Source organism: Micropterus salmoides, unplaced genomic scaffold, assembly GCF_014851395.1.
Source record: "Micropterus salmoides isolate LMB-PRFRI ecotype aquatic unplaced genomic scaffold, ASM1485139v1 Ms_hic_scaffold_2, whole genome shotgun sequence".
Classification (NCBI taxonomy): Eukaryota; Metazoa; Chordata; class Actinopteri; order Centrarchiformes; family Centrarchidae; genus Micropterus; species Micropterus salmoides.
This window is the reverse complement of record NW_024041150.1, coordinates 20,540,650-20,565,823: the sequence shown is the minus strand read 5'-3', so window position 1 is coordinate 20,565,823 and position 25,174 is coordinate 20,540,650. Positions and strand designations below refer to the sequence as shown.

The 25,174-nt window shown below is 40.9% G+C and overlaps 2 protein-coding genes and 3 non-coding genes across 7 annotated transcripts; 2 read left to right on the top strand and 3 right to left on the bottom strand.

The window, feature by feature from the left end:
* The first annotated feature begins 1,197 nt into the window (after nt 1-1,197).
* On the top strand, nt 1,198-14,347 carry prox3 (prospero homeobox 3). 2 transcript variants are annotated; one of them, XM_038731809.1, is made up of 7 exons: nt 1,198-3,083; nt 5,019-5,111; nt 5,568-7,426; nt 7,532-7,639; nt 9,507-9,619; nt 10,364-10,469; nt 12,338-14,347. In XM_038731809.1, the coding sequence occupies exons 3-7, from the start codon at nt 5,570-5,572 to the stop codon at nt 12,509-12,511; spliced, it is 2,358 nt and encodes a 785-aa protein (XP_038587737.1). In that variant the 5' UTR covers nt 1,198-3,083; nt 5,019-5,111; nt 5,568-5,569; the 3' UTR covers nt 12,512-14,347. The 2 variants fall into 2 exon arrangements, with proteins under 2 accessions (XP_038587737.1, XP_038587736.1); XM_038731808.1 differs by having other exon boundaries at nt 7,526-7,639.
* Nucleotides 8,751-8,824, bottom strand: trnai-aau. Its single transcript has one exon. It is a non-coding gene; the product is annotated as a tRNA-Ile (tRNA).
* trnai-aau lies at nt 11,284-11,357 on the bottom strand. The gene has a single exon. It is a non-coding gene; the product is annotated as a tRNA-Ile (tRNA).
* Nucleotides 14,348-16,730: 2,383 nt separating the features above from the next.
* On the top strand, nt 16,731-22,355 carry tmem179ba (transmembrane protein 179Ba). Of its 2 annotated transcripts, XR_005446173.1 has the most exons (6): nt 16,731-16,881; nt 17,905-18,101; nt 19,124-19,261; nt 20,357-20,435; nt 21,195-21,444; nt 21,575-22,355. XR_005446173.1 is itself a non-coding variant. In XM_038731741.1 (5 exons), exons 1-5 carry the CDS (start codon nt 16,786-16,788, stop codon nt 21,363-21,365), a joined length of 681 nt encoding a protein of 226 aa, XP_038587669.1. In that variant the 5' UTR covers nt 16,731-16,785; the 3' UTR covers nt 21,366-22,355. The 2 variants fall into 2 exon arrangements, 1 of the variants encoding a protein (XP_038587669.1); XM_038731741.1 differs by having other exon boundaries at nt 21,195-22,355.
* On the bottom strand, nt 21,588-21,669 carry trnas-gcu. Its single transcript has one exon. It is a non-coding gene; the product is annotated as a tRNA-Ser (tRNA).
* Nucleotides 22,356-25,174: the final 2,819 nt, after the last annotated feature.

Below are 25,174 nucleotides of genomic sequence, written 5' to 3'. Positions count from 1 at the left end.
CTGTGTTTGGGGATGAGAGGGGAGTTTGCCGCCTGGAAAACAATGAGCTCAGCTACTGAGTTGGTGATAATTCTCAGTGGATTCGTCACTATGAGCAACCACTTTCACATTACACATAGTCATTTGACACACTGTCAATATAAAAATATTGATTAATGCAGCTTTAAATTGGTCTTTATACTGCACATACCCCCTCGCTCTATGGTATGGCTCTGACTCTTTATCATGGCTGTCTCTCTCCCTCTTTCTCCCTTCCTCCCCTCTTTCTGCTTCTATCAGCTCCCTGCTTTTTCTACCCCCCCCTTCCCTCTTTCTCTCCCCATCACTCTCCCTGTAAGTAAATCAATGAACATACACTTTATGCCATCTATTGATCCTTTCATATCTATCCGTCCTCACTCTATCCGCTCCTGTTCTTGCCCTCTCTATTTCTCTATTTTTTACTCTTTCCCCCATCCCGTTTTTTCTGCTCCCCCCCTCCCTATGAATTTATAATCTCTCTCTTCCCCCTCTCTCTCTCTCTCTGTCAGTCCCTTTCTCTTTATATCTCTCGCTCTGGGACGTCCTATTTATATGGCTGGCACCTTCATGCTTGTACTGAAGTGTGTGTGTGTGTGTGCGTGTATGAGCGAGCGAGAGAGAGAGAGTGTTTGATGTTGGTCTAAGTGGTTAACATAATATGAGAGATGGTGTTCCCGCACTCACTCACACACACACACACACACACACACTCATGCACAATTTTGGGATTTTTTGGTAGGCTTTTCTGTGAACAATTTGTGCTTTTTAGTATTCTCTAGCTTGTGCAGCAGATCCATGTATTATCTATCAATTGCATTCTCCCACTCTGCCACTCACACAAACACACACCTTTGTGGCTCAACCACCTTCCTAGAATGACAAAACCCCAGTATTATCTTTTGTTATTTATTGTTGCAGATGGAGCAATCATTTTGTGACCTCGCTGTCTCTGGCCCTCCTCCCTCTGCATGTGTTTTTATTTATTCAGACCTCGCTCACTTTCTCTCTTCCCCGGCCTCTCCTCCTCTCTGCATTTTTATGTTTATTCAGACACATGTCCCTTTTTTCTCTCCGTCTCTCCTCTCGCTCTCCCCCTCTGGACCCGTGTGTCCAGCTTTTGTTAACAGCCTCGTTTCCATAACAACTGCGACCTTTCAGTCAGCACCTAACCATTTTTAATCAGAAGTAGAGAAAGACAGAGATGAGACAGACAGAGTGGTGGGGAGGTGGGGGGTTACCCAGGTGAGGTATAGGATGGATGTAAAAAAAAAGAAAGAAAAAGAAAAGATCATCACATCAGAATCAGAATAAACAGAGGAATGGAATATGGCACTGGTCTCTGGTGAAACCCTGTGAGCAGTTCTGAGGCGGGTTTCGATGGGCAACATTCCCAGCAACAGGTAACAAGTGCTGCTCAAGGTGAAGCATCTACTTAAATGTTTTCCCGGAAACCCAATGTTCCAAATGATTAAAGCAACAAAGCTGAATCATTACAGCTAGTTTAAAAAACACTTCACTAAAAATGTTTTGGTGCACCCTGACATAGATTGCTTTTTACCTTCATGTTGCAGCTGTCGAGGGGTTTATTCTAACATCCTGGTTATATTTTAATAAACATTTAAATGCTACAGACTATATTTTAAAGTCAGCAAAAGTTATGTTTAAATACATTTCATGGATCATCAAATATAGTTATTTAAACATATGACATACATAATATCACAAAATTTTCTATTTCCATACATTTTCTCATTTTTAATTTAAATAAAAGTGTTCTCTTTATGTTGTAACAGATTTGGTTTGGAATCAGAATGAGTTTACTGTAATTACCTTACCTTACCTTCACACTGTGTTGAAAAGTGGTGGGGACATTTGAGTGGGGACATTAAACACTTAATTTCCTGCATTCTAATGAGACATTTTCTGCACCAATTTATGGAGGAAATGTCTTTATTTATACGAAATTAAGGTGGCAGGTGACAATTCAGAATGTAAAAATATAATATAATATATTATAGATGTTTCTTCTACCCCGCGAGCCGACCCCGGATAAGCGGATGAAAATGGATGGATGGATGTTTCTTCTATATTTACATTGCATTGCAGGTTTTCTTATTGTGCCAATAAACCTTTCTTATAGCATTCATTTGTTAATTTACATTTCTTTGTGCAAGTTTTGTTTTTAGAACATTTTAAACCAATGCATTCTAAAAGTGATGGGGACATGTCCCCATGCATCCCCAGTGTAAATGACACCTATGCTTACCTTAATTCTGAGTGAACATTTTAAAGGCTGACATTGTAACAAACAAGATAATTGTCAGTTCTGTGTGGGTTTCCAAAGAAAAATTCCTGTGGTGAGATAAAACTGTTAATGAATGACCACCTCACTTTGAATGGTGAAAATAACCTTTGCATTAGGTGAGAATGTGCTGCTAAAAGTCTGTGGCTCCACAATTGTAATGCAGCTTCAACATTACAGACTTTGTCTTTTAGAAATGCTCCTCAGTCTGGCTTAAGGTAGCCTTTCTTATAGACTATCATAAACGATCACAAAAGATGCCCAATTGCAATAATTTGAAAGCAGTAAGTTTTGACAATTTTGTATGTGTGTGCGCACACACACACTGGGGGTCGTGCCAACATGGGAGGGACCGGACCGTCAAGTGGCCAGCTCTCGAGCCCACCCGCCCACCCGCCCACCGCGCGCCACTCCACACCGGCAGCAGCGCGTGAGGATGATGCCAGCCAGAGATAGATGGACAGATGACGAGGGAGGGAAAAAACCTGCACAGTGACACAAGTAGAGTAAAGAGGAGGCGGTTGATGAGTGAGAGCAGAACTGAGAGAGTTACGGAACAAAGGACAAATAAAGAGGAAAGGGGAACTGGAAATATCCCGATACGCGCTGCTGGCTGGTTTCTTTCTGCCCGCACCGATGTCCGAGGCCCGCCCGGTGCCAGCTGAAGACAGTTGACCGAAGCAGAGCGCACAGGACCCGGCCACTGGAGTGGAAGGCTTCGGGGAGCGGACACCGCTGGAGCTCTTCTTCGTGACTGAGAGTGAGTTAATTTTGAAACTTCACAACATAATGTTAGAAACTGTCCACGTTCAATAAGCCACGAGGGCCGTGTCTGCTCGGACTGTTTATTTTGTCTTTCATACTGCGACATTAGTCCACTGCTGCCAATTAGTCACAGGACGCACCACGGGCGCGCGCGCACACAAACTGACAGCTCGTGCGTCAGAATGGCCAAAGCGGATTCCTCTCGCGTGGCAGAACCGGCAGATGTTGCCACGCGGAGGCTTCAAACATAAGCTTCAAACATTACATAAATTATTCAAAGTAACGGTATTTCCACCAGCATAGACAGACAGCTAGACAGATAGATAGATAGATGAAACATTATAGCCTAGGCTTTAGGCAACATATATGACATATAATCAAAAAGTAGGATTTAAAAAAAGCTAGCTTGTGTAGGTATATGTCCAGACAAATAAAAACAAAACTAACTGACCCAAATATGTCCTCTTAATAAATCTATTTGAGATACTGTAGGCCTACAGTATTTGAGTATTTGAGATATTGCAGCAGTCCAAGAGTACCCTTCTTAAGTCTAATCTAGTGGTTAATAGCTTTCATTTTCATTGCTCAGTGTTCATATTTTGTGCAGCTTTTCGATGGCTTTGAAAAGCTAATCTGTCCCTGATATAAGCGCATTGGCTGGCTTGCCATCTGGGCTGTATAATAGTAGAGAGGAGAGGGCATTTGAATAATTGATATTTAGCTATTTATAGTAGGATTATTCTCTTCATGTTGCACTGGGGGACTATCTATCTATCTATGTATCTATAAATGTATCTATCTATCTATCTTGTAACAATTTTTAATTCTGACCATTGACAATCAAGTAGCTCCATTTGCCTAAAATTTAAAATACTGTGTGTTCACATTTTTTTCTACCTACTGTACCTCTTTTAGTCTGTCCTTATATCTGTCCATTTATCATCCATCCATCTTTCTGTTCGGTGAGTGGTAGTGTATCCATCTGAAGTGGATTAGGGGTGTTATCAAAGCTAAGTAGGACGACTGTTCACACACACTCTTGCATATGTACACACTCACACACATACACACAAACACGTACATACATGCTACTCTCACTCCATTTCACTCCCCAAGGACCATTGACCATTGTTAGCCCTCTCTCAAGCCTCTTTCGCTTTTGTGCGAATGTGTATGTGTGTTTGACGGTAAACACTCTGATCAAACAGGGCTTAACAAGCTGCCTGAACTGATAACAGAGAGAGGAGAGGAAGAGAGGATGAGAGAGGAAGGAAAAAGGGGAAAGGGGCGTCGCGAGGGAGAGGAGGTTACATACTGAAAAGCATGGGGATGTGTGTTTTTGATCTTGCTTAAATAGTGCGATGTTATTCCTATAAGCCTAGAATTCACTATTCTACATTTTACGAGCGTTTCCAGGTATTGTAGGCAGGCCGTGCTGAATTTGGTTAAAAAAAAATACCTGCTCTCTTTTAAGTATACCAAATTTTCCTGCTAGGCCTGTAAAAATATTTTCCAGTAAAACTGCTCAGTAGTATTTTAGCACTGTTTTGTTATTGTGCTCCACGTCCAAACATCTGCCTCCATATTGTCACATATATTTTAATGACGTTTGTGCTTTCTTAGACAGCCCACAGTTGGGAGAAACAGGAAAGATAGTGTGAAGAGAGGTGGGTGAGATGTGACGAAGATCATGAGCCAGATGTTAACCTACTGCACCACCGGCACGTAGCCTCGTCCCTAGTCGGACTGACACCCTCTTTATTTCTGTCTTCCACGGGGTTTTGGTCATTTGTGCAGTGAGCTGTTTCTTCCTTTGACATGAACAGTATGGAGGAGAATATCAACCCTTTGAATAACTATTTTGGGGAATTCATCTTAGCCAACCATACTCTCTCCAAAACTGTCAACAATGTGTGCTTATATTTTACAGCCCTATGCAAGAAAATTGCATCTCATTCATATTACATTTAAAGTGGAAGCAGCTGTGTCCTGTGATAGACCGGTGACCTGAGTTGCTGTTCAGGTAAGCAGAAGTCATGTGCCTGTCATGTCATGATTTGCATCTATTCATCTGTCAACATGGTGTGAAAAAAGAGTTCACAGAATGGACTATGGATTATGCAGAGTATCTGGGACAATATTATTAGAATGACACATATACATTGATTTTTTAAAATGTTATTTTTAAGAGCTTTGAGAACCACAAACAAAATTCCATTCACCTCCATTGTATTGGGAGGAGGCAGAAACCTTAGGCATACAGTACATGTCAAATAAAACCAAAACTATCCACATGTCTATATAGGACTATAGGTATAAATGAGAAAATATACAAATTATTTTGTAATTTGGGCAAACCTACCCTTCAAGTAATCTAAAATGTGGTCTCTGGTTCACTCACTTCTTATACGAAACAACAAAAATATAAGCAGCAACAGTAATTCTGTATTTCTCTATCCTTCTGTGTCTCTCTCTCCAGCGATGGATTCCCCCAGAGATCTTTTCGATGACTCTGCTCCCCAGATACATGCGTTCGCTCCCACTCACAGCTCTACAGGCCTCCCTGGAGTTCATCCTCAACCCAGTGCAGGTCGCCCTCCTCCTGCCTTTAGACCACCCGGCTTCCCCCTCATCCACCACCTTCTCCAGCCAGGTGGAGCGCCCAGGAGGATTGGAGGGCAACTCAACACAAACCTGAGCACACACAGAAACCAGGAAGACAGAAGTTTGGAGGATGACAGGGGAGAGAGGGATGGACAGGTGGAGCAAGGGATGGAAGGAGGAGAAGAGGAAGTGATTGAGGGAGAGGATGGCTTGTTGGGGGTTAAGAAGAGGCACAGTGATGCCGTCCTCGCGGCCGAGTGGAGTCAAGACGTCTTGAAAGTGAAGAGGATGAAGCTGGAGAGCCGACCAAGAGATGGAGAGGCAGAGGAGGGAGACAGGAGGCGCGAGGGAGGGAGGGAGGGGAAGAGAAGAGAGAGGGAGGAGCTGAAGGAACAGCTGGAGGAGGCAAGAGAGAGACTGCAGGCCCTGCAGGAGAAAGTATGGAGGGCTTTTGGGGAAAAGCACATGGCGGAGGAAAAGAAGAAAATGAGGCGCCGAAGCAGAGGAGATGGAGGAGAAGGAGATGTGGGGATGGTGGAAGAGGAGGACCTCACAGAAGGGTTGTACAATGAAGAGGACATTGATGGAGGAGAGATGGAAAAGGAAACCTTCTCCCTTCTTTCTGTTTCCCCTTTTGACAACTTTCACAAACGAAGAGAAGAGAGGCAAAAAGACAGAGAAGGGAGGGCGGAGAGAGGAGGAGTAGGAGGGTTGCACTTGGAGGGCGTGATGGAGGGAGCGGGGTTGTGGTTGGATTGTGGGGGGCTCGTCAGAGGAGACTGGCATGGAGGGATTGAAGACGAGGGCGAGGAGGGAGGGCAGAAGTTTGCTCAGGCGCTGAAGCTGGAGTTGGGCAGCGCTGTGGCGCGAGTCATCGACCGGGTTCTCCGCCTTTACACCGAGATGACGGATTTCACTCCTTCCTCCCCTCCTGCCGCCATCTCTTTCCTCCCGTCTGACGTAGGAAACGATGGAGGGAGGGAGCGGGCCGTGTGGATGGGACTGCTAACGAGAGGAAGAGGGGAGGGAAAAACAGGAGGTAAGGAGGAAAAGACAGGGGCGCAGGATGGAGAAAGGGAGAAGCAGCTCCAAAAAGTGAGCAACGGGAGCGCCCGGCCTCCAGGACAGCCTCATCGCAGTGACCCATCAGATCTGACGATGCCATTGGCCTCTCAAAGGTCACCTGACATACGGAAAGCTCACGCACTCATTGGCCCACCTCTCTCTACTCACCTAAATCCCTCTCATCCGAACATCTCCCTCCATCACCCTTCTCTATCTCGCCCTCCCCCTCTTTCTCACCCTCCTCTCTTGCCTCCAGCCTCGCAACCCAAGGACCCCTCTGCCTCCTCCTTTCATCCATCCTCATCCTCCTCTTCTTCTTCCTCATCTTCCTTTCCTGCGCCTCCCCCTCCCCCTCCTCCTCCTCCCCCTCTCCCCCTCCCCCTCCTTCACTACTCCATGCAGCAGCTCTTCTCGCGCTCTCTTCACCACCCTCAGCTCCCCCACCTCCCCCCGACCCGCAAGGAATATTTGAACTCCGATCCTTTCTTGGAGTTCTCGTCCCACCCCTCGTCTCACCCCTCTTTCCCACCTCTCCCCTTGCTCGGTCACCTGGACCCCTCCCTTGCACGCCACGCACATGGAGGCCGAGAGAGGGAGAGGGGGATGAGGGGGGATGGGGGGATGAGAGGAGGGATGGACGGAGGAGAGCTCTACCTGACCGCTGGGGGAATATCCTTTTGTCAGCAGGGGGGGAGGAATGAGGGAGGGATATGTGTTTGTTTATGAGTGTGTGTAAAAGGACACATGTATCTCCTTAACTGGCCTCATGTATACACCCAGGAGGGCTTGTCTCCCTGCCATCTGAAGAAAGCCAAGCTCATGTTCTTCTACGCACGCTATCCCAGCTCCAATACACTCAAGACTTACTTCCCTGATGTCAAGGTGTGTGTACCCCATCACAGTGCTGCATCAACATTTTGTCCATTGCTGAACAACAAATGACTCCAAAGCCACGTTTTACCTTTTACTTACTCATTATTACAGAAGGCTAGTGATGCACACCTAGTGCGTTCCTCTTGGTTCAGTGTGCTGAGGTTAAGGGGAGGTCTATGGCTACATCCATTTTTAATAAAGCTTGATTTACAACAATATTTTCGACAACAATAAAATAATGACATATCAGCCAATGTTCATGTTTTACACATGTGACACTAACAGTGAAATTAAATTAACTGAAAGGTCTCAGTTATGACAAAAATATAGTTATTTTACTTCTTTTTTTCGTTTGTTTTTTATACAGTTTAACAATATACTATACTGGTTTCATTCACTGCAAAGGTTTTTAAAATCTTCATCTGCAAAGTAGCACTGACAATCTTTATACAGTCTATGGTGACAATAGCTAATGAAGCTAATGGAGTAAAAGTAGCACAACATTCAAATACTAAAATAAAGGAACTCAGAATTTTACTTGAGTAAATGTACTTAGTTTTACAGGTGCATCCCAAAATATAGAATATCAGGACAAGTTAATTTTCTACCTTAATGTAATAATATATAAAACTTTTATATATTTTCAGATATTCTAGATTCATTGCACATAAAGTGAAATATTTCAAGCCTTTTTTTGTGTTAATCTTGATGATTGCAGCTTACAGCTCACGGAAATCAAAACTCCTGCATCTCAAATTATTAGGATTTTAGATTAAAGCATTTATAACACAGAAATGTCGACCTGAGAAGAGCTCTAATCAGCTAATTACCTCAAAACACCTGCAAAGGTTTTCCTGAGCCTTTTAATCTCTCAATCTGGTTCTGGTACTCACAATGAACATTTCCACAATAAACCCGTTTTTTGAGATACACCTGCACTTTCAAGTGTTTCACAAGTGTTTCAAATATTTAAGGATAAGTTTGGATGCTGTTTTTCCTGGATTTAGGGTAGCAACGTATGACACCTACAATAGTCTGTGTTTAATGTAATTTTGTGGTCATTGGAGTATACTATTAGATGACTTTTTGCTAACACTTCAATGTTCCCTTAAAAGCAGTTTGGCCCGTACGGGGATCGAACCCGCGACCTTGGCGTTATTAGCACCACGCTCTAACCAACTGAGCTAACCGGCCATGTTGAAGGTGAAATAAGGTGGCCATTTAGTTGGGAGTCATTATGATATCAGCCTTCTATGTCATACGATGGACAGGCCTTCCATAACCAGCACTGACAAGCTCAATAAGCAATAGACCAAAGTGGAGGCAGTATTCCAGTCAGCGACCTGAACTGACTAAATCTGAGTTACTGTCCAATTAACATCAGTAGGGATTGTTTCCACATTTTATGGACCGTTTTGATTAAATGATGTTATGTGAAGAATCACCCAAATTCTGTCATTAAAGAGCTCTGATAAAAAATGTACTGAAGGATTTTATCTTACAGTTAAACTGCAGCAATTAATATTAGAAATGAAAGCAGTTGTAGATTGTACAATTTGAACAGTTTACTGGAAATACAATCATTTACAATCAATATAAATAATAAAAGACAAGCACAACAAAAATACATTGATCTAATGTGGTCATTTCTGTTTGAATATCTGTTGATATATCTGTAAGACGCCAATATTAGCTGATAATACTGGCCTGCAGACATTATCTTGATTTGTGGTGAAAGTCCCAAAGTTTGGCCAATGCACTCTTTGAAGTCAAGTTTCTTTTATATAATTATTAATGCTAAATGAAATGCTCTAATAAGCGCCCCTCTCTTGCTGTCCTCACCTGCTCACTTCCTGTCATGTTTTCCTGTGTCTAGTTTAACCGCTGTGTGACCTCCCAGATGATTAAATGGTTCAGTAACTTCAGAGAGTTCTTCTACATCCAGATGGAGCGCTTTGCACGACAGGCTGTCCGCGAGGCTCTCACCCGGTTGGTTTGAGTTGGCACTGGTTCATGTTAAACTCATTTGCTGCAAAACTTCCATTGTTTGACTAGATTTTATAGGAGCTAGCATGTTGGCAACTGATTTTTTTTACTGTCTGCTTTATGCATCAGATGCTGTGCATATGTTGGCCTGCATATTGAGTAGTTTATAGAAAGAAAGAATTACAAATTGCAGAGTGACATAACTTTGTTGCATCATGCCCCAGGCTTTCCTGTTTTATGCATCAGTGGGAAGTATTGTGGTTTCCTCCCTAACAGTCATTCATTTCAGTCAGTCAATTTTTAATTTGTATCTTATATATATTTTTTTATATTGCCTGGGATTTTGAATGGTTATGAGGTAGTCATGCTTGTGGCAAGAGGATATAGATAAATTTTGATCATTGTTGATTGGATTAAGTGTGAATTCACCACCACTACTACCACCAGCATAGGTACTGGATTAGTTTGACAATAGGAGTGTGTAAGTAATGTCTATTAATATTTCAGTCTGAGTGGTCAGAATTTGCCACAGTGCATGCAGTGTGCAAAATCAGGACTGTTGGGAATGAAAGAAACAGCACTTTAATTCTTTCTGAACATAATACAACACTAGAACAAATTTAGAAGGTGGATTGCCAAAACAAGTTGAAAGTAAATAATACAAACAAATAAGTGTCAGCTTCAGCATTGTCAGAATGAATTTTGATGAAATTAAAATGAGCCTGTTTGTCTCTCTGTGTATCTCAGGGAAGGTGCACCTCGTCTGGGCAGAGAGAGTCAGCTGCGAGTGGGCCGTGACACAGAGCTTTACCGCATACTGAACATGCACTACAATAAAAGTAACGTCTACCAGGTAAGGCGCGTATGTTTCTTTTCCACTGTAGCTATAGTTGTCAACTTGATAATATAATTTAAAATTTGTACAACTGTATTTAGTCCTTGGGTGGATGCTTTAATACTTTGTCAGTGCTGTCAGTGTAGTGAAAGCATGATGCTTTTATTTTTTCATAGATTGGGGACCTTGAGTATGATTAGCTCCAAGTGTTATTTGTACAAAAACAAGAGGACAGGAATAACATGGCCTTGGTTGCTCCAGTGCAGGTTGAGCTGCGCTTTGCCAGAGGAAGAGTCACATTTTCTCACACATGCCCATAGAATTTGTATAGACTTATTTTCTGGGTTACATTATGCAGATGTGCTGGGTTACATTGAACTAAATCATTATTGCAAATATTGTGTCTTAAATCTGTTAGACCATAAGTGGATTGAAGCTGAGCTAACCAGCCACATAGTGCAACATATGGGACGGAGCTCTTGCATTCTCATTAATCATGCATGGTTCATATTGATGAAACAAGAATGTGAAAATGGACCAACTGTCCATTAACAGTAATTTCCACAAAGGTTACCATCATCAGTTCTTTGTCCATTTTCTCTAAATCTCAAACATGGGTGTGACAATAAGCAAGGGATTTTACAACAAGTGAGTGTGCCACTGACAGACTTATCCGATTAGAAATAAATCAGATTTAAGCTAGTTAAGCTAAGCTAATTACACTCTTGGAGTGTAATCGTAAAACGAACAGGAGCATCTCACAGTTGCAGTTTCTTAACACAGTAACGAATATCCCAGAGTACCCCAAGCTTTTAGTACCTCAAAAGTGTTTTGGCCCGTACGGGGATCGAACCCGCGACCTTGGCGTTATTAGCACCACGCTCTAACCAACTGAGCTAACCGGCCTTCATTTTTAAAGTTACATGTTATTGCCCGACTCCTCCTCGGAACGGCGCCAAAGTTGTGACTTTATATAGATATATATATATGGCAGTAGAAGTAGCTGTGAGGATTTTCATATTTTATTGACACACACGTTATTCATTTGTGTTTTGTTTTCTTCTGCTCAGTTTCTCATTGTAACCTTCTTTCTTCTCATTATAATAATACGTTATATATTAGCAAGACAGATTTATGTTAAAATGACTTATTTTAACTTCACCTCAAGTTATAAGGAGAACAAAACGTTAAGTCAAAGCCTAAAAGAGAAGAGCCTATTCTGGAGAAATGAAAATGATGATTGATTTTATTAATAATATAATTATTTTTAGTTCATACTCTGAATGAGAAGGAGAATCTGTTTTAATGAGCAATATTAATGAGTACAATATGGCTTTGTCCTTAGTATGAATACCAGAAATTTTAAGTGAGTGAGGCTTTAAGAAGAAAATAATCTGAAGTAGTAGTGTTATATCTTATTTAACAGCTGTGGGGGGCAGAAGGCTGCATGGAAAGCACTAATGTACAGTGTCTGTGTGTATCTTACACAGGATTATTTTTAGTCATGGAAAAACTGTGATCAGAGCAACTCCCGTAGGGTAAATTAGTGCTTTTCTTGCTACAGTTTGAGACGTCACTTTGAAACAGGAGCAGCTACAAACTAACAGGAGAATCAAGGAAAACATCAGTGAGGCAGTGTCTGTATATTCCCAAAGAGATCCAATCAGGCAAAATAAACGAGTGGGTGCGCTATAGGTGTGTAAGAGCTTTAATAATAATAAGAATACTAATCTGTAACGTGACTTGTAATCTGCTTCCTACTTCCTACACACACTTCTATACTATAGACTACAGTGTCTTCTCTGGGCTTTGAAAAGACGTTTAAAGCCCTAATTCTATAGACCTTAAAATATTTTATCTTTTGACATTCATATTTCTGTCTGCAGGTCCCAGAGAGGTTTATCGAGGTATCAGAGGTGGCTCTGAGGGAGTTTTACTCAGCCATTTGGACTGGGAGAGACAGCGACCCCTGCTGGAAGAAAGGGATATATAAAATAATCTGTAAACTTGACAGTCCTGTACCAGATGCCTTCAGACTGCCTGGTTGTCCTGTTGGCTGATGATCGGAAACTGCTTTCATCTGGTACATGAATACAAATGCACAAATGCATGCATAAAAACATAACCTTACTGAAAGTGGGGAATTTTATTAAAGCATTCACAAACTGTATAATACCACACGGTGAGGACTGAACGTGTGAGAAAATCCATTCAATTCTACAGTTCGGTTCATTCATAATTCATTCATTTTGGAAAAAAGATATTATCATTTAAGATGATAAAAAGGATTTTGCCTGACATCGTGTGCAGGGAAATACATGTACGTGCTTAAATAGACAGAGCCACGCTGGGTCAATACACTCAGTGCTGTGATAAGAGTCTTGTGACTGCACTTATCAAGCAAGGCAACCATACCATTGAATTAAAATGGACATAACAGGAATTTCAAAACATTCTTCACCAGTCAGTTGAGCAGGCATGCAAATGTGCGTAGCTGCTGCGTGGTGTGTTACCATGAGATGGCTACTATTTTAGATTGGTCGTCAGATGAATATATAGTATGCAGCCCCCTGGCAGCCCCTTGTATATTATTGCAATCCACAAAAAAGCATCATTCTAGACATCAAATGTAGTACTGACAACTGTTTACCAAGCATGGGCACTGTACAAATTCATGTTTCAAATACTTTCAGACAAAGAGTCCACAACCTGAGTACATACCAGGTTTCTCAGATTAGGTTCCCCAGCTTCCTGATTACTAGTTTTAGAGAACGTAATCGTTAGCAATCTTGCACAAACAGCACCTCACTATCACACACCCAAACATTTCAGTGCTGCTGTCCCTCAGGGGTGTTCACAGTTTTACAGTAGAGACTCGTTAAAACATCAAATATGATTGTTGTTTGCTAGAAATAAACTGTTATTGTTGCCTTGTGCGTGGGTGTCTGAAGTGTGTGAGTGTCAGAAGTACCTTTTTTGTTCAGTGTGCCCCACAGCTTTTCCATTTTAGATACAGATATTTTACCATGGCTGTGTGTGGATGCTTTCCTTTTTTATCCTGCTCCAACAACACCAGGCTGTCGTGTTTGCTTCATCTGAAGGTGGTTTTTGTTTCCACTAGAGAAATCAGGCTTTGTTTAAAGAAAAGGACCAAATGTAATTATTATTACATTATATATTGAAACTCTTAATTTTAAGATTAAAAAAATAAAAGTTGCCCTTGTTTTTTGGGAACTGCCAGCAGTGGTTTCAGTGGATTTATTTTGCGTGTATATCCATCTCTTTGTTTAATATTAAATTATTACAGAGCTTTTGTACATGATGGCACAATGTAATCAAAATGTAATTAAAATACTGCCAAAAGGGACAATATATTGAATTCAAAATAGTAAAATGAATGTTTTGTTGTTTCCTTGATGTATTCTTACTGTTGAGATATTCACTTTTGTTTTTGTATTCCTTTAAATGTATTCTGCTAAATTAAATAGGCCGGTTTCACAACTAGTATATAAATCGACATTTGTTTCCCAAAGGTATTGCGAAAACTTTCACTCTGTTTGCTGTATATCATGAAACTTGGGTTTCTGTTCATTAAAACGTTGCTCGACTGCTCCAGATTGAGGCCTCCTCTGGCTTAATCACCACTCTGTGAGGCCCGAGCCCATATGTAAACTATTTGTGACGTGTTTGTTTTCAAGTGCATGTTTTCCTATATCTACATTACATTTTTAAACTGTAATCTCTTATGTTTCTCTCATTGCTTTTATTGGTCTCTCTTTTATATTATACTCTTTTATATAGTACATATTGTATGCTTTTAGATCTGTGCCTCATTCAAACTTTGGTGAATTTTGATGTTTAAACTTATCAGTGAATTAAAGTGATACCAGGCTTGTGTTGTGCTGTCTGAATTCACAACACACACACACACACACACACACAAATAAAACACACAAGCTCTCTGGTGATCAGGTCCCGGTAGCCTGATGCCAGCATACTTTAAGCCTTTAATCTAACAACATGACCGCACTAAAACACACACATACACACATTCTCACTGACACTAACACTTGGATGTTGGCTTTGTAATAGGCTCAGTCCTGGACTAGGTCTAGCCACCTGAGACAGCAGCACACACACACACACACACAAACACAGTATCTATATTCAATGTATCCAAACCACATTTTTTTAATAAGAAGCCAGAGAATGGCTCTTATAACAATGGATCTGTTGAAGCCTAGATGCACTGCACAGTGTTTTTTTAAATTGACATTTTGAATGAAGAGGTTGCACTTAGTCACAACAGACACAGAACACACACACACAAATACAAATGTTCCCTGACTAGCTTATTTTTGGACCATCTTTGTCAACATTTCAGAGTTTACCATGTCAGAGTTCAGCCATTCACAAGCAACACAATGTTCTAGCTTTTATTAGCTGGTGTCTATTCATGAATTATGTTCAGATCTGTAAACGCTTTGTGACACCAATTCAGTATTAAGGCTGTTAATTTCAAATTAAATGGCCTCTTTGAATGTTGTTGCGGCATCACTTTGTGCTCCCCTTTAGACAAATCAATCAGGGCTGTGGAAATGCACCACAACAAGAATGTTTTCATACATTTCCACACTTTTCAAATGTCACATTTAGTTTCACTTCTGTTCGTTCCTTATAAGTCTGGTGTATATCCATCAATCCATTTACCCTCTGCTACATACTGTATTTTACCTCTATGATTTCTTCTTATAATGTGTTTAATATAATGTGTGTGCATATAAATATATACCTCTCCCTAACCCTAACTACAGACTGTGTACAGCCTACTTGTAAACAAACTCCCCTGGAAGCTAACAGTAGTGATTTTCAAAGTAATGCAAACTTTTTTTCATAACATGACAAGTCTCTATATTGAAAGCAAAAATTAAAAAAATACTTTATATAGGCCTACTGCTGATGCATTTGTGCAACATAAGGTTTTATAAATTTCTTATGCAAACTTAAATGATGTAACACATTCCCTGTGCATTTGGATATGTGTCAGGAAGGAGTATTTCTTTACAGACTTTTGTGTGACATATATCAAAGTAGTATGCCGGTCATATGACATAAGTCACAAGGTTTGATTAAGCATTCTGGGAATGAAGTGCTACTTTCAGCCATCAAACACACACACTGGCCAGCATATAATACCAGGATGACATGCCTCATGTGGTTCAACCTTTGACTATAGCCGCCTGATCTGAGTGTACTGACTGGGAGGCAACACACATACTACATGTGATGTTCTGAAATATGCATTTTGCACAACACTGCCACTCCAGTAGTCAACAGGCTACCTTCTGATGAGCATCAACACACTGCAGTAGTGCATCATCGTGGATTAAAGGATTTACACTGTAAATGTTATAGACTACTTAAATTAAAAGCTGATTCATCATCCATCCATTATTCCTTCTGGCTGCTTCCCACAGCTTTTTTGTTAATCTTTCTGGGTCATCAGTTGAAACCAGCTCCTGGCCCGAAGAAAATTGGTCTGTATTACGACCAGTGTTGAGGTTCATGAACTCATCAGTGTGACAAATAAACGATTTTTTACGCATTCACAAGCGGACGTGCATATCTGTCTCTCATAGCTAAAGAGAAGCAGTGGCTTGTTGAAACTAAATAACTGGAGGGAATCTTAAGAGCAGGGCTGTCGCATCGGGCCACTAACACCTCCGAGTGAGGACCGGGTGAGGTCGACAAAAACGGCCAAAATAACGCCGGAAATCAAGGAGTCGTATCGCCAACATTTAAGCGTGGCATTTGTTACATCGCGTAAAGAAGAGGTGGGTGAGTTGTGGGGAGCGTGATGGTTTCATCCGGCTTTATTGGCAGAATTGTAAATTGTGATTTTGCAACATATGATAAGTTTTAAGAGATATTTCTTGAGTTTTTGTTTTCCCTTTTGTTTTGCTTTCTCGTCCAACGGCTCTTCAAAGACTTTCAGTTAAGCAGTGATACAAGAGAAGCTTGTTTTAAAATGGTTTAAAATAAACATTTAAATCAACTGTAGGCCATTAGATTATTTTCTGCCTTTACTGTGACAATTTCATCGGATTTCTAAATTGATTTATGCATTTGTCCTTCACACTGGACTGCCCTGTTTCTGCTATGCGCAATTCAATACATGCTAATTATTGTAACCTTGCAACAAATCAATTACTGTTATGACTGTGCGCTTCGTCTAGGATTTTATTTTGAAGCACTTTACCGGAAGCTTTGTGTCTTTTTGTGGCTGCCTTTATGCTGGTCTCTTCCCAGACAGCTGGAACCGGACCGCTGGACGATGGCGTTGACGGTGCTGCTGCTGGTGGAGTTGGGTCTGTACGCCAGCTGTTTCGTCTGTGGGATTGTCACCGCCGCATCCATCACCATAGTCCAGGTGACTTTACTCAGTAAAAAAAAAAAATACTTGCCTTATCCATGCTTCTGCTATCGCCATCCTCTTCCGGGTAGACTCACTTTTTATCAGTGCGTGTGTGTCTGTGCTAGAAAGTTTCAAGTTCACCAAAGAAACAGCCAAAACGAAACACCATTTCAGACCTTGTAGGTTTTTGTGGCACTTATTTGTACTTAATTATATATATAATCTCCTTTTAACTCCATGTGCGTAGTCTGCCCCGAAGTGGGTTTTATGGCAGGCTACTTTTTTGTCAAAACAAATTTGTTTATGGCTTATTAAACTTTCGCATATTAAAGAGAAATAACTGATTTTATAAAGCAGTATATTTTTCTAGATGTTACGTATTTTAATAGGTATACGTAACATTATTTGTCGAAAGCAGGGCGCGAGTAGGCTAAGCCACGCGCTTTCACTTTCTTCTGATTTCCTGTTGGTTGCGAGTGTTGTTGCCAGTTTCTGATAGCCTAATGACACGGGTAATTAAGTTACCTGTGTTATTAGGCCAATACATCTCAGTGCATTGTATCATTCAGCAGGGCCGTTACGTGTGCGGGAGTCACCATCACTAAATGCCCGTTCCTTTCCGCTTTGCGCTCATTTTACGCCCGTGAAAATAACATTTATTTTGAAGCTTAAAATCCCTTTAACATAACTCTGTCTCGCCTTAACTAACCGGGAATGTGTCAGCGTGTGAAAATGCGCGTGAATGTGGATGTGCGTGCGCGCGAGGGTCATGTGTCCAAAAACTTGTTGGCGTCATGTGACCAGATGTTCCTCGTGCCCAATTATTCCCTCGTTTCGTTAGAAAAGTCAGATGCTGCAGTTTGTGTGTTTGTGCTTATGTGTTTTCTCCGCAGCTTATTTCACACATTAATTGTATGAAACACTGTGTGTATGAAACAACACATAACACTGTAACAAAAAGAAGGTTATCGAAACAGTTTAACAAAACTGAATTTTCAAAATAAACTTGCACATTTCTCTGCCTGTCTCTTCCCTCAGGGTAATTTTGGAGGTCGGTGTATTCTATATGGACTTGTCGACTACAATGCAACAATGAGCCTCATTGGCCTGCAGTCATCCAGCTCCTCCTCTCTGTGCTATTTTGTGTCGGCCATATCAGTCATGGCAGCGGTGGTGTGTTTCTCGCTGTCTCTGTACTTGCTGTACTCTTTCTGCATTGACGGGGAAATCAAAAGGTAATGGCTGATGTGTTTGTGTGTGTCATCATGAACCACTGCCATTCACTGCAAACATTTTGTGCGTGTTCTTTAGTCTTTTTGTTTGTTTGTTGTTTTATTTGCTGTTTTCCCTTTTGGAATCCTTTAAGTCATCATTTTATTGCCCAGCGTTTAAAATGGGCTGTCGACCGAGTTTGACGAATACTGGCTGTAACTGCAGCTTAAAGCTTCCAAACCCAAATCAAACAGTACTGTGTTTATGTGCTGGGTGATATTTGACTTAAAGGGAACACAATGTGCTGCCAACACAGGTCTGGTCTTAAATTATTACTTTGTAATCTTCTTATTCAGCCACATGGAAGCACATTTTAGGCAGCTGTTAGACAACTTAAATGTAATTATTTAACTAGGATTTAACAGATATCATTGTTTGAAGGCTGACGTTTTGATTGAAAATAATATAAAAAGCTAAAATGTATCGATCACACACAGGAAGATATAAGATGATACAAGCTGACATTAAGTATCAATGTTTCTACTCAAAACAGCATAGTCAGTTTGATGTGTTGAAGCTGCAGATATCCCATACAGCTTACCATTTTAGCCACCACATGCATTTTGTTACAAATGCATGGACACGCAGCAGCACAAAAAAGCTTTGTAGCTTGGCAAAACTATCAATAAAAACAATAAAAATACAGTTGGACTTAAATAAGCATATATTGTTAAAAACGTACATTGATCAATGCAATGTAAACCTCTAATCCAGAACTGTATTCTTGTTTCCTTAAGGGCAGGTTTAGCAGAATGGGTTCCTTATTTTTACTTCACGTTTTACAGACTTTAACAGTACAGGCTGCAGGACTGATCAAAAAGAGGACACGCCTTGCTAACATGGTCATTCAGTAGTATTGACATAATTTCCAAATTTGTTCAGAGGTTGAAATAACACATTATTCTTCTATTTGTCTTTGCCATCGCTTTAAAAAAAAAGCTTACAGCCGTTCCCACACTCTTTCTGTTTATTCTGTCCTCCACAGGGGTCGCATATGGATGAACCTGACCGTGGCAGTGTGTGGCGCCTTCCTGTTCTTCCTGCTCATCACAGGGTGCATGTTGAAGATCGGACGCGACTCTCTCTGCAGCTCTGTCCTACAAGCCGTTTCCAACGTTACCAGGTGGCGCCGGCACACACACAGACACACACACACAGGCATGCACAGGCACCTCCACAAAAAACCAAAACCTCTCACAAACTATGAGAAATGAAACTAAAAACAACATTTGAAACCCAGTGAGCTTTACTTCATGTTTTTTGGTGTCCTACTTTCTCCAAACATATGATTTTTAGCTTCATTTACAGCTATTAAAAAACACATAGCCTTTGAGTTGTTCTGTCATTGAAAGCTCCACTTTCTTTTCCCTTGGCAGATGAAACATTTAATTTCTTTCTGTGCCTCTAATCATGTTGCACTGGCCCCATGACTGGCCTCCTTTTAAGATGTCTCTTTCTTCTAAAATATTTCATCAGCGCTGTGTAAACTGAAAGACGGAGAAGCAGAGAAGGAAAGACCCGTAAAATGTCCACTAATCCACAAACATGTTGTCTGTTTAAACACTGGCTTGTCGTCGTTCCGCCTCTGAAAAAAATCAGCGGCGGCTGCTTTGTTCATAGACTCGGGGAATTTTGGCAGCTAAAATATCTATTGTTAACTAGAACCCGACTGATAAATCGACATGCCGATATGAGCTAATTGCATATAAATGACAATTAAAAAAGAAACAGATCCTTCGGTCATGTTACGAGTGTTGTCGTTGCATAGTTTGCTCCACCTCTGTTTGCACCAGAAACAACAGTTACATATTATCCAAAGCGACTTTGGATACCTATACATGCTATGGATAGGTCATAGTCGGGGATTGAACCCAGGTCTCTCCCACCAAAGGCATGTATCTTATCCATTGCACCATCGCAAAAAAAAAGTCAGTTTTTGAACTCCATTATGTCATGTTATCTTAGTGAGGTCTCATAACTACACATAACAAATGTTAGGGATAATCTGTGTTTATGTTATGTGTTTCTGAAAATGTAAAATGTAAAATGTAAAAAAAGGATTACTGGCCAATACATCGGAATATCCAAATCAGTACCAGTCTTCCTGTATTGGTCTGGCTCTAGTGTTAACAATTGCTGGGACACAATAGATGGGTTGAAACTTGATTATCTATTTTCTGTCAACTTTCTAACATGCAGTCTGTTTCTGCCTCTCAAGATGTGAGGATGCCCAGACTAAAAATTGGGTCAGTCCACTCAAAGGAGGAAGATTCTACGACAATCTACATAAAGCCGAGGTCAGTAGGCTTCATTCAGTTTGTATTATATTATGTCTAGGATCACATGGGTACAATAACCAGTTCTCATAACTCTTGTTGACCAACTTGCCGAAGCCTCCTCCACTGCTTGTTTGGGTGGTAATTTGCAGGCTGATGAACATCCCACCCCTCCTGTGACTCATGGTTTGACTGTATGTGTATTCAGAGCCAGTGAGCAACAGACTTTCAAAATAAGAAATAATAATGCTATATATATATATATATAAGCTGTACACTCACTACTTTACATTGTAGCAAAGTCTCATTTCTTCAGTGTTGTCACATGAAGAGATACAATCAAAAATTTACAAAAATGTGAGGGGTGTACTCACTTTTGTGAGATACTGTATATCCCAGATTTAATAACCATGGCACATACATTTAGACAGTTTTAGTTGGTTGAAGTTGCAATGTGGCCATGCTTAAGTTAATCATTCCTTCATTTTCATAATTATAAACGTTTCTTAACATTCGCAGGAATAAGAGGTTTTAATAGAAAAGTGACCTGAAGGCTGAAGATGTGTGAATGAATTGAAACAGCTCCTAAAGCTGCTTATATAGAGCAACAGATTCGGTCAGGATTACTGTTAATTCTGTAAATAGCTATAAAGAACCATTAGTGCTTCAAAGTGCATAGGTAAGAGCATATATGTGGAGGATACGTCCATCACTGACTGTTCAAATGAAAGAGCTTCATATCCATCTTGTGTGTCGTCTCTCCCCGTGACTCCCTCTCAGACGGCAGTGTGGGTCAGTTTCTTCTTCTGGCTCATCATCGGGGTTCTGGTGATCATTCAGAGGCGTCAGAGTTTGGGGTCGAAGACGCCTGCAGGAGGGCTCTTCAGTGATCCAGGGGTGACGGCTGCAGAGACGGAGCCATTTTTCAACAATCCGGCAAGGCCACAGTGAAGACTGGTGTCACAGACGTCTCACAAAAACACCATACTTTTACACAGCATGATAATTTGGGAGTAGATGTAGAAAACGGGTAAAAACTTTTAACATACAGTGCCTTGTATTTCAGGTATTCCAATGAATAATCACATATCTCATGAGATAATACATGAAACAAACAAGTAATTTGTGATTAAGCCTTTTTTTTTTTTTACGAAACATAGAAACAAAAAGTCTCGACGAGGATGGGATTCGAACCCACGCGTGCAGAGCACAATGGATTAGCAGTCCATCGCCTTAACCACTCGGCCACCTCGTCAGGGTGACAGAGAGCCTTAAAACAAACAACCCTGCAGAGCTGCTTAGAGGCCACAGCAGACTGACCGGACATATACATTTACCCTTTTCCCACATTTACTTACATACCAAAGCTGTTATAGAAGTCTGACCACTGGATCTTGCAGAAATATGTATTTGTAAGTGTTTGTGAGATTTTGTTTACATAATCAAACAATTATGGTTTTATGAGTTTCTGTTCTGTGCCCGCCAGTTTTTATTTCTGCAAGTTGTTGTTATACTTTATTTATGATGGATTCTTTCCTTTCACATTGAGGTCAATTCTCACTTCTCTTCATTTCATCTTCAAATGTGGGATAGCTTAGTCCTGATATGTGAACAATACTGCTGCTTAAAGAAACCTTTGCTACAGCTTGAAACAACAGGAACATTATGTTAAACTCAAACCAAATGTTACAAATAGTTCAAATGGACCTTTACTTTTAGGTTTGATATATGAGCTCCCACCCCAATATTTACAGCTAATTTCACTCACAATACTTAATACATTACTTCTGAACATGTGTTAGTTTTGGGATATTAAACCATAGGAATTGATGTACTTAAAAAGGCTTTATTTAGAGATATCAAACACTTTTTCTGTAGTGGTGCTACTTGACACGCGTTGTGCTATTTTTTAAACCAATAAACCAAAGAGTTGCAACACAAGGCCCCTGATATGTTTACTGCAAATGAATTTTTAGAGGTAATGGAGACATGGGAATAGTTATGTTGAGCTTTGTCTCCCTCTGCTGGTTAATAAGAAGTAACGACTCATTTGTAGCAGAGAGAAAATTGTGTTGTCTTGTTTTATGTGTTAAATATAGTATACTGGTGTCACTTCACTGTCATTTACTGTAAAAATAATGTAATAATCTTATTATTGTAGCTAGGAAGTGATGGAATGACCGATTGAGTCAGTAACCTCTACAAACCTGACATCTATAAACGGATAATCATGTTCTCTTACCAATTTTGCCAATTGCAATGAAACTGTGCTCCTTTAGGCCTAATGTTGAACAACTAATATGCTAAGATAATTTCTTTGATCTGCACCTCTTAAACTGAGGATCATCTCATCCAAGCAGTGATTTAAGACTAAACAACACACTACTTCCAAAAACACATACTTTTGCCCTTTGCCCTTCCATCACAAGTGTGTCACTGGTATAACCTCATAAAAACTGACAGGACTTAACCATAGGTGTCATTTACTCTGGGGATGCTGGGGACATGTTGACATGCATAGCTTGCACCAAGAAATGTTAAATAACAAGTGAAAATGCCACCCCCCCCCCCCCCCCCAAAAGGATCCAATGAGTTTCACACCAACTGGTAATTTCAGCCCATATGAGCAAGCCCAAAAATAAATGATACTGTATATATTTTTAATTCAAAATACTCATTGTTAATAATAAGTTCACAGGTCAATCTGTGCACCAGTAGTAAGACACAGTATAGCTGCATAACCTAGAATATAGATTCATTATTTGGCCATCAGGAAAAAAGGTCTGAATGCCTTACCAGCAGCTGCCTGACAGATCAAAGTAGACAGAATGAGCTTACTCCTGCGATTACAACATGACTCAGTATGCCTTTACTTAACTGCCTAATCTCTGTGGATTACCTGACCTTGCTTGAGCCCTGAGGTAGAAGATGATGTTCACTGAAGAGAGAAAGTAAGGAGAGACGGACTAGAAAGAGGGAGACGGATGGGGACGGCAAAAAGTAAAAGAATTTAAGGAACAAACTGGACTTTTTACAGTAAGTCAACTTCTGACAGCTACTTCCACCATCCACACCTACAGTTGAATCCATACCTGGAGTTACTCTCTGCTTTTTTTATATTTATATAAAGGACGTCTACGGAGGACAACCAAGAGGACAGTGCACCCTGGAGAACACCAACCACTGCCTTCAGCTCAAGTCTCAGAAAACCACAAGGCTGGTGATAAATTTGACTCTGGAGCCGGTGGTAAGACATTCTGTCTGGCTGTTATATTGGGCTAGTGGTTATAAAAACAAGCTGCAATAAGGTAAAAACAATAAAATAAGAGTAGCAAGGAAAAGGATAGACAGAGACTGGTGGTAGAATAGGGATGAAAGAGAAACACAGGGAAGAGCAGTGGACACTGTAGAACGAGCTAAGCCATGATAAGCCTATTTAAGCTACTTCACTCTCCACAGATCAAATGTTCTGTTTTAAACCAGTTGATCTGTGCTGGACTTCTGACTGCGAGCTATTTATTCACTTTATCTGATTTTTTGGCAGGATAGCTGTAGTTGACTGCCAAAACAGACCTTGAGTCCTACATTTGAATCATAGAGAGCCTTTCAACTGGACAAACATATTTTAAGTCTCTGTTTTCAAGCATCTGCCTATGCTCAAAAGCCCTTGAACCAACCACTGTATAATGTCCAGATCCTGTTCTGACCTCCATCCATTCCTCTATCTCCGTCCAGAACATGTCTCACGATCAGTGTGAATCAGTGGCAGTGAGTGTGGAGTCCCTCCTGAAAGATGCCAAGAGGATGCAGCTGCAGTGCCGTGAACGCAGCGAGCAGCTCTCCATGGCCGCCACGCAGCTCAGGGTGGAGTCGGCCACCCTGAGGGAGCAGTGCGAGGCCTCCCAACTCGACATGGCCCGCATCCGACGGCAGCTGGAGGAGCTGATGGATACCAAATCCGCCTTCGAAGCCAGGGAGAGGCAGGCGCGTAAACTCAGCAAGCAGCTGTGAGGAAATGATTGAAACCATCTGATTGGCACCCAGGAGAGAGGGGGTCAAGAAGAAGGGGTTAATCTTTAGAGACTCTGCAGGGGAGAAAAATAAATGGGTGAGGGAGGAAAGTAAGAGATGGGAAAGAAAGTCAAGAGAAAGAGCAAAGGAATAATATGCGACTTAAAATGTGTCCTTTTAAGTTGGTGTCAACTTGAGCAGAACCTAGAATAGAGTTTAGGACAGAATATTGCTTTGGACATTTTGGTAAAATTGACAATTTTGAAGAAAAAAATGTGTGGTTTGTTAGAGAAGTTGAGGGAAGAAAGCACTTTATCAGCATTGACAGCTCTATCTCGGCCACAAAAATTTTATCCCCTTCCTCTTTCCCACTTTTTATGTCAAATAAACACCGTCCAAATACACGCTTGTCTCTTTGCCGTTCTCGAGCATTTCTACACTTTTCACTTTTGTTTGCTTCATGGAAACTCAACTACCTGCCACATGTCATTGTGTGTGTGAGGTAAGTAGTTTAACGTTGATAAAGAGCAACCGAAGTCTGTTAAGGAATTAGATCATGTAGTCTCTTAACAGGCTCGAAAATGAGAAATGGCCTGATGTGCCTGAATGCCTTGAGTGGCTTTATAACGTTGTTCAGATGGATACGGGGGGGGGTAAACATGACTGCTAGCTAGATTGTAGCAGCTCTAATGAGAGCACTGGTGGCTATCTCCCTCCATGTTTGAAAGCAAATAACACCACCAAGTCGA

Bases quoted from the DNA above. Each gene is read 5' to 3' on its own strand.
- prox3 (XM_038731808.1), top strand. From the start codon at position 5,570: ATGGATTCCCCCAGAGATCTTTTCGATGACTCTGCTCCCCAGATACAT. The intron at 7,640-9,506 runs GTGTGTGTACCC...TCCTGTGTCTAG, and splicing joins CTTACTTCCCTGATGTCAAG to TTTAACCGCTGTGTGACCTC. The intron at 9,620-10,363 runs GTTGGTTTGAGT...TGTGTATCTCAG, and splicing joins GTCCGCGAGGCTCTCACCCG to GGAAGGTGCACCTCGTCTGG.
- tmem179ba (XM_038731741.1), top strand. From the start codon at position 16,786: ATGGCGTTGACGGTGCTGCTGCTGGTGGAGTTGGGTCTGTACGCCAGC. The intron at 18,102-19,123 runs GTAATGGCTGAT...TGTCCTCCACAG, and splicing joins ATTGACGGGGAAATCAAAAG to GGGTCGCATATGGATGAACC. The intron at 20,436-21,194 runs GTCAGTAGGCTT...ACTCCCTCTCAG, and splicing joins ACAATCTACATAAAGCCGAG to ACGGCAGTGTGGGTCAGTTT.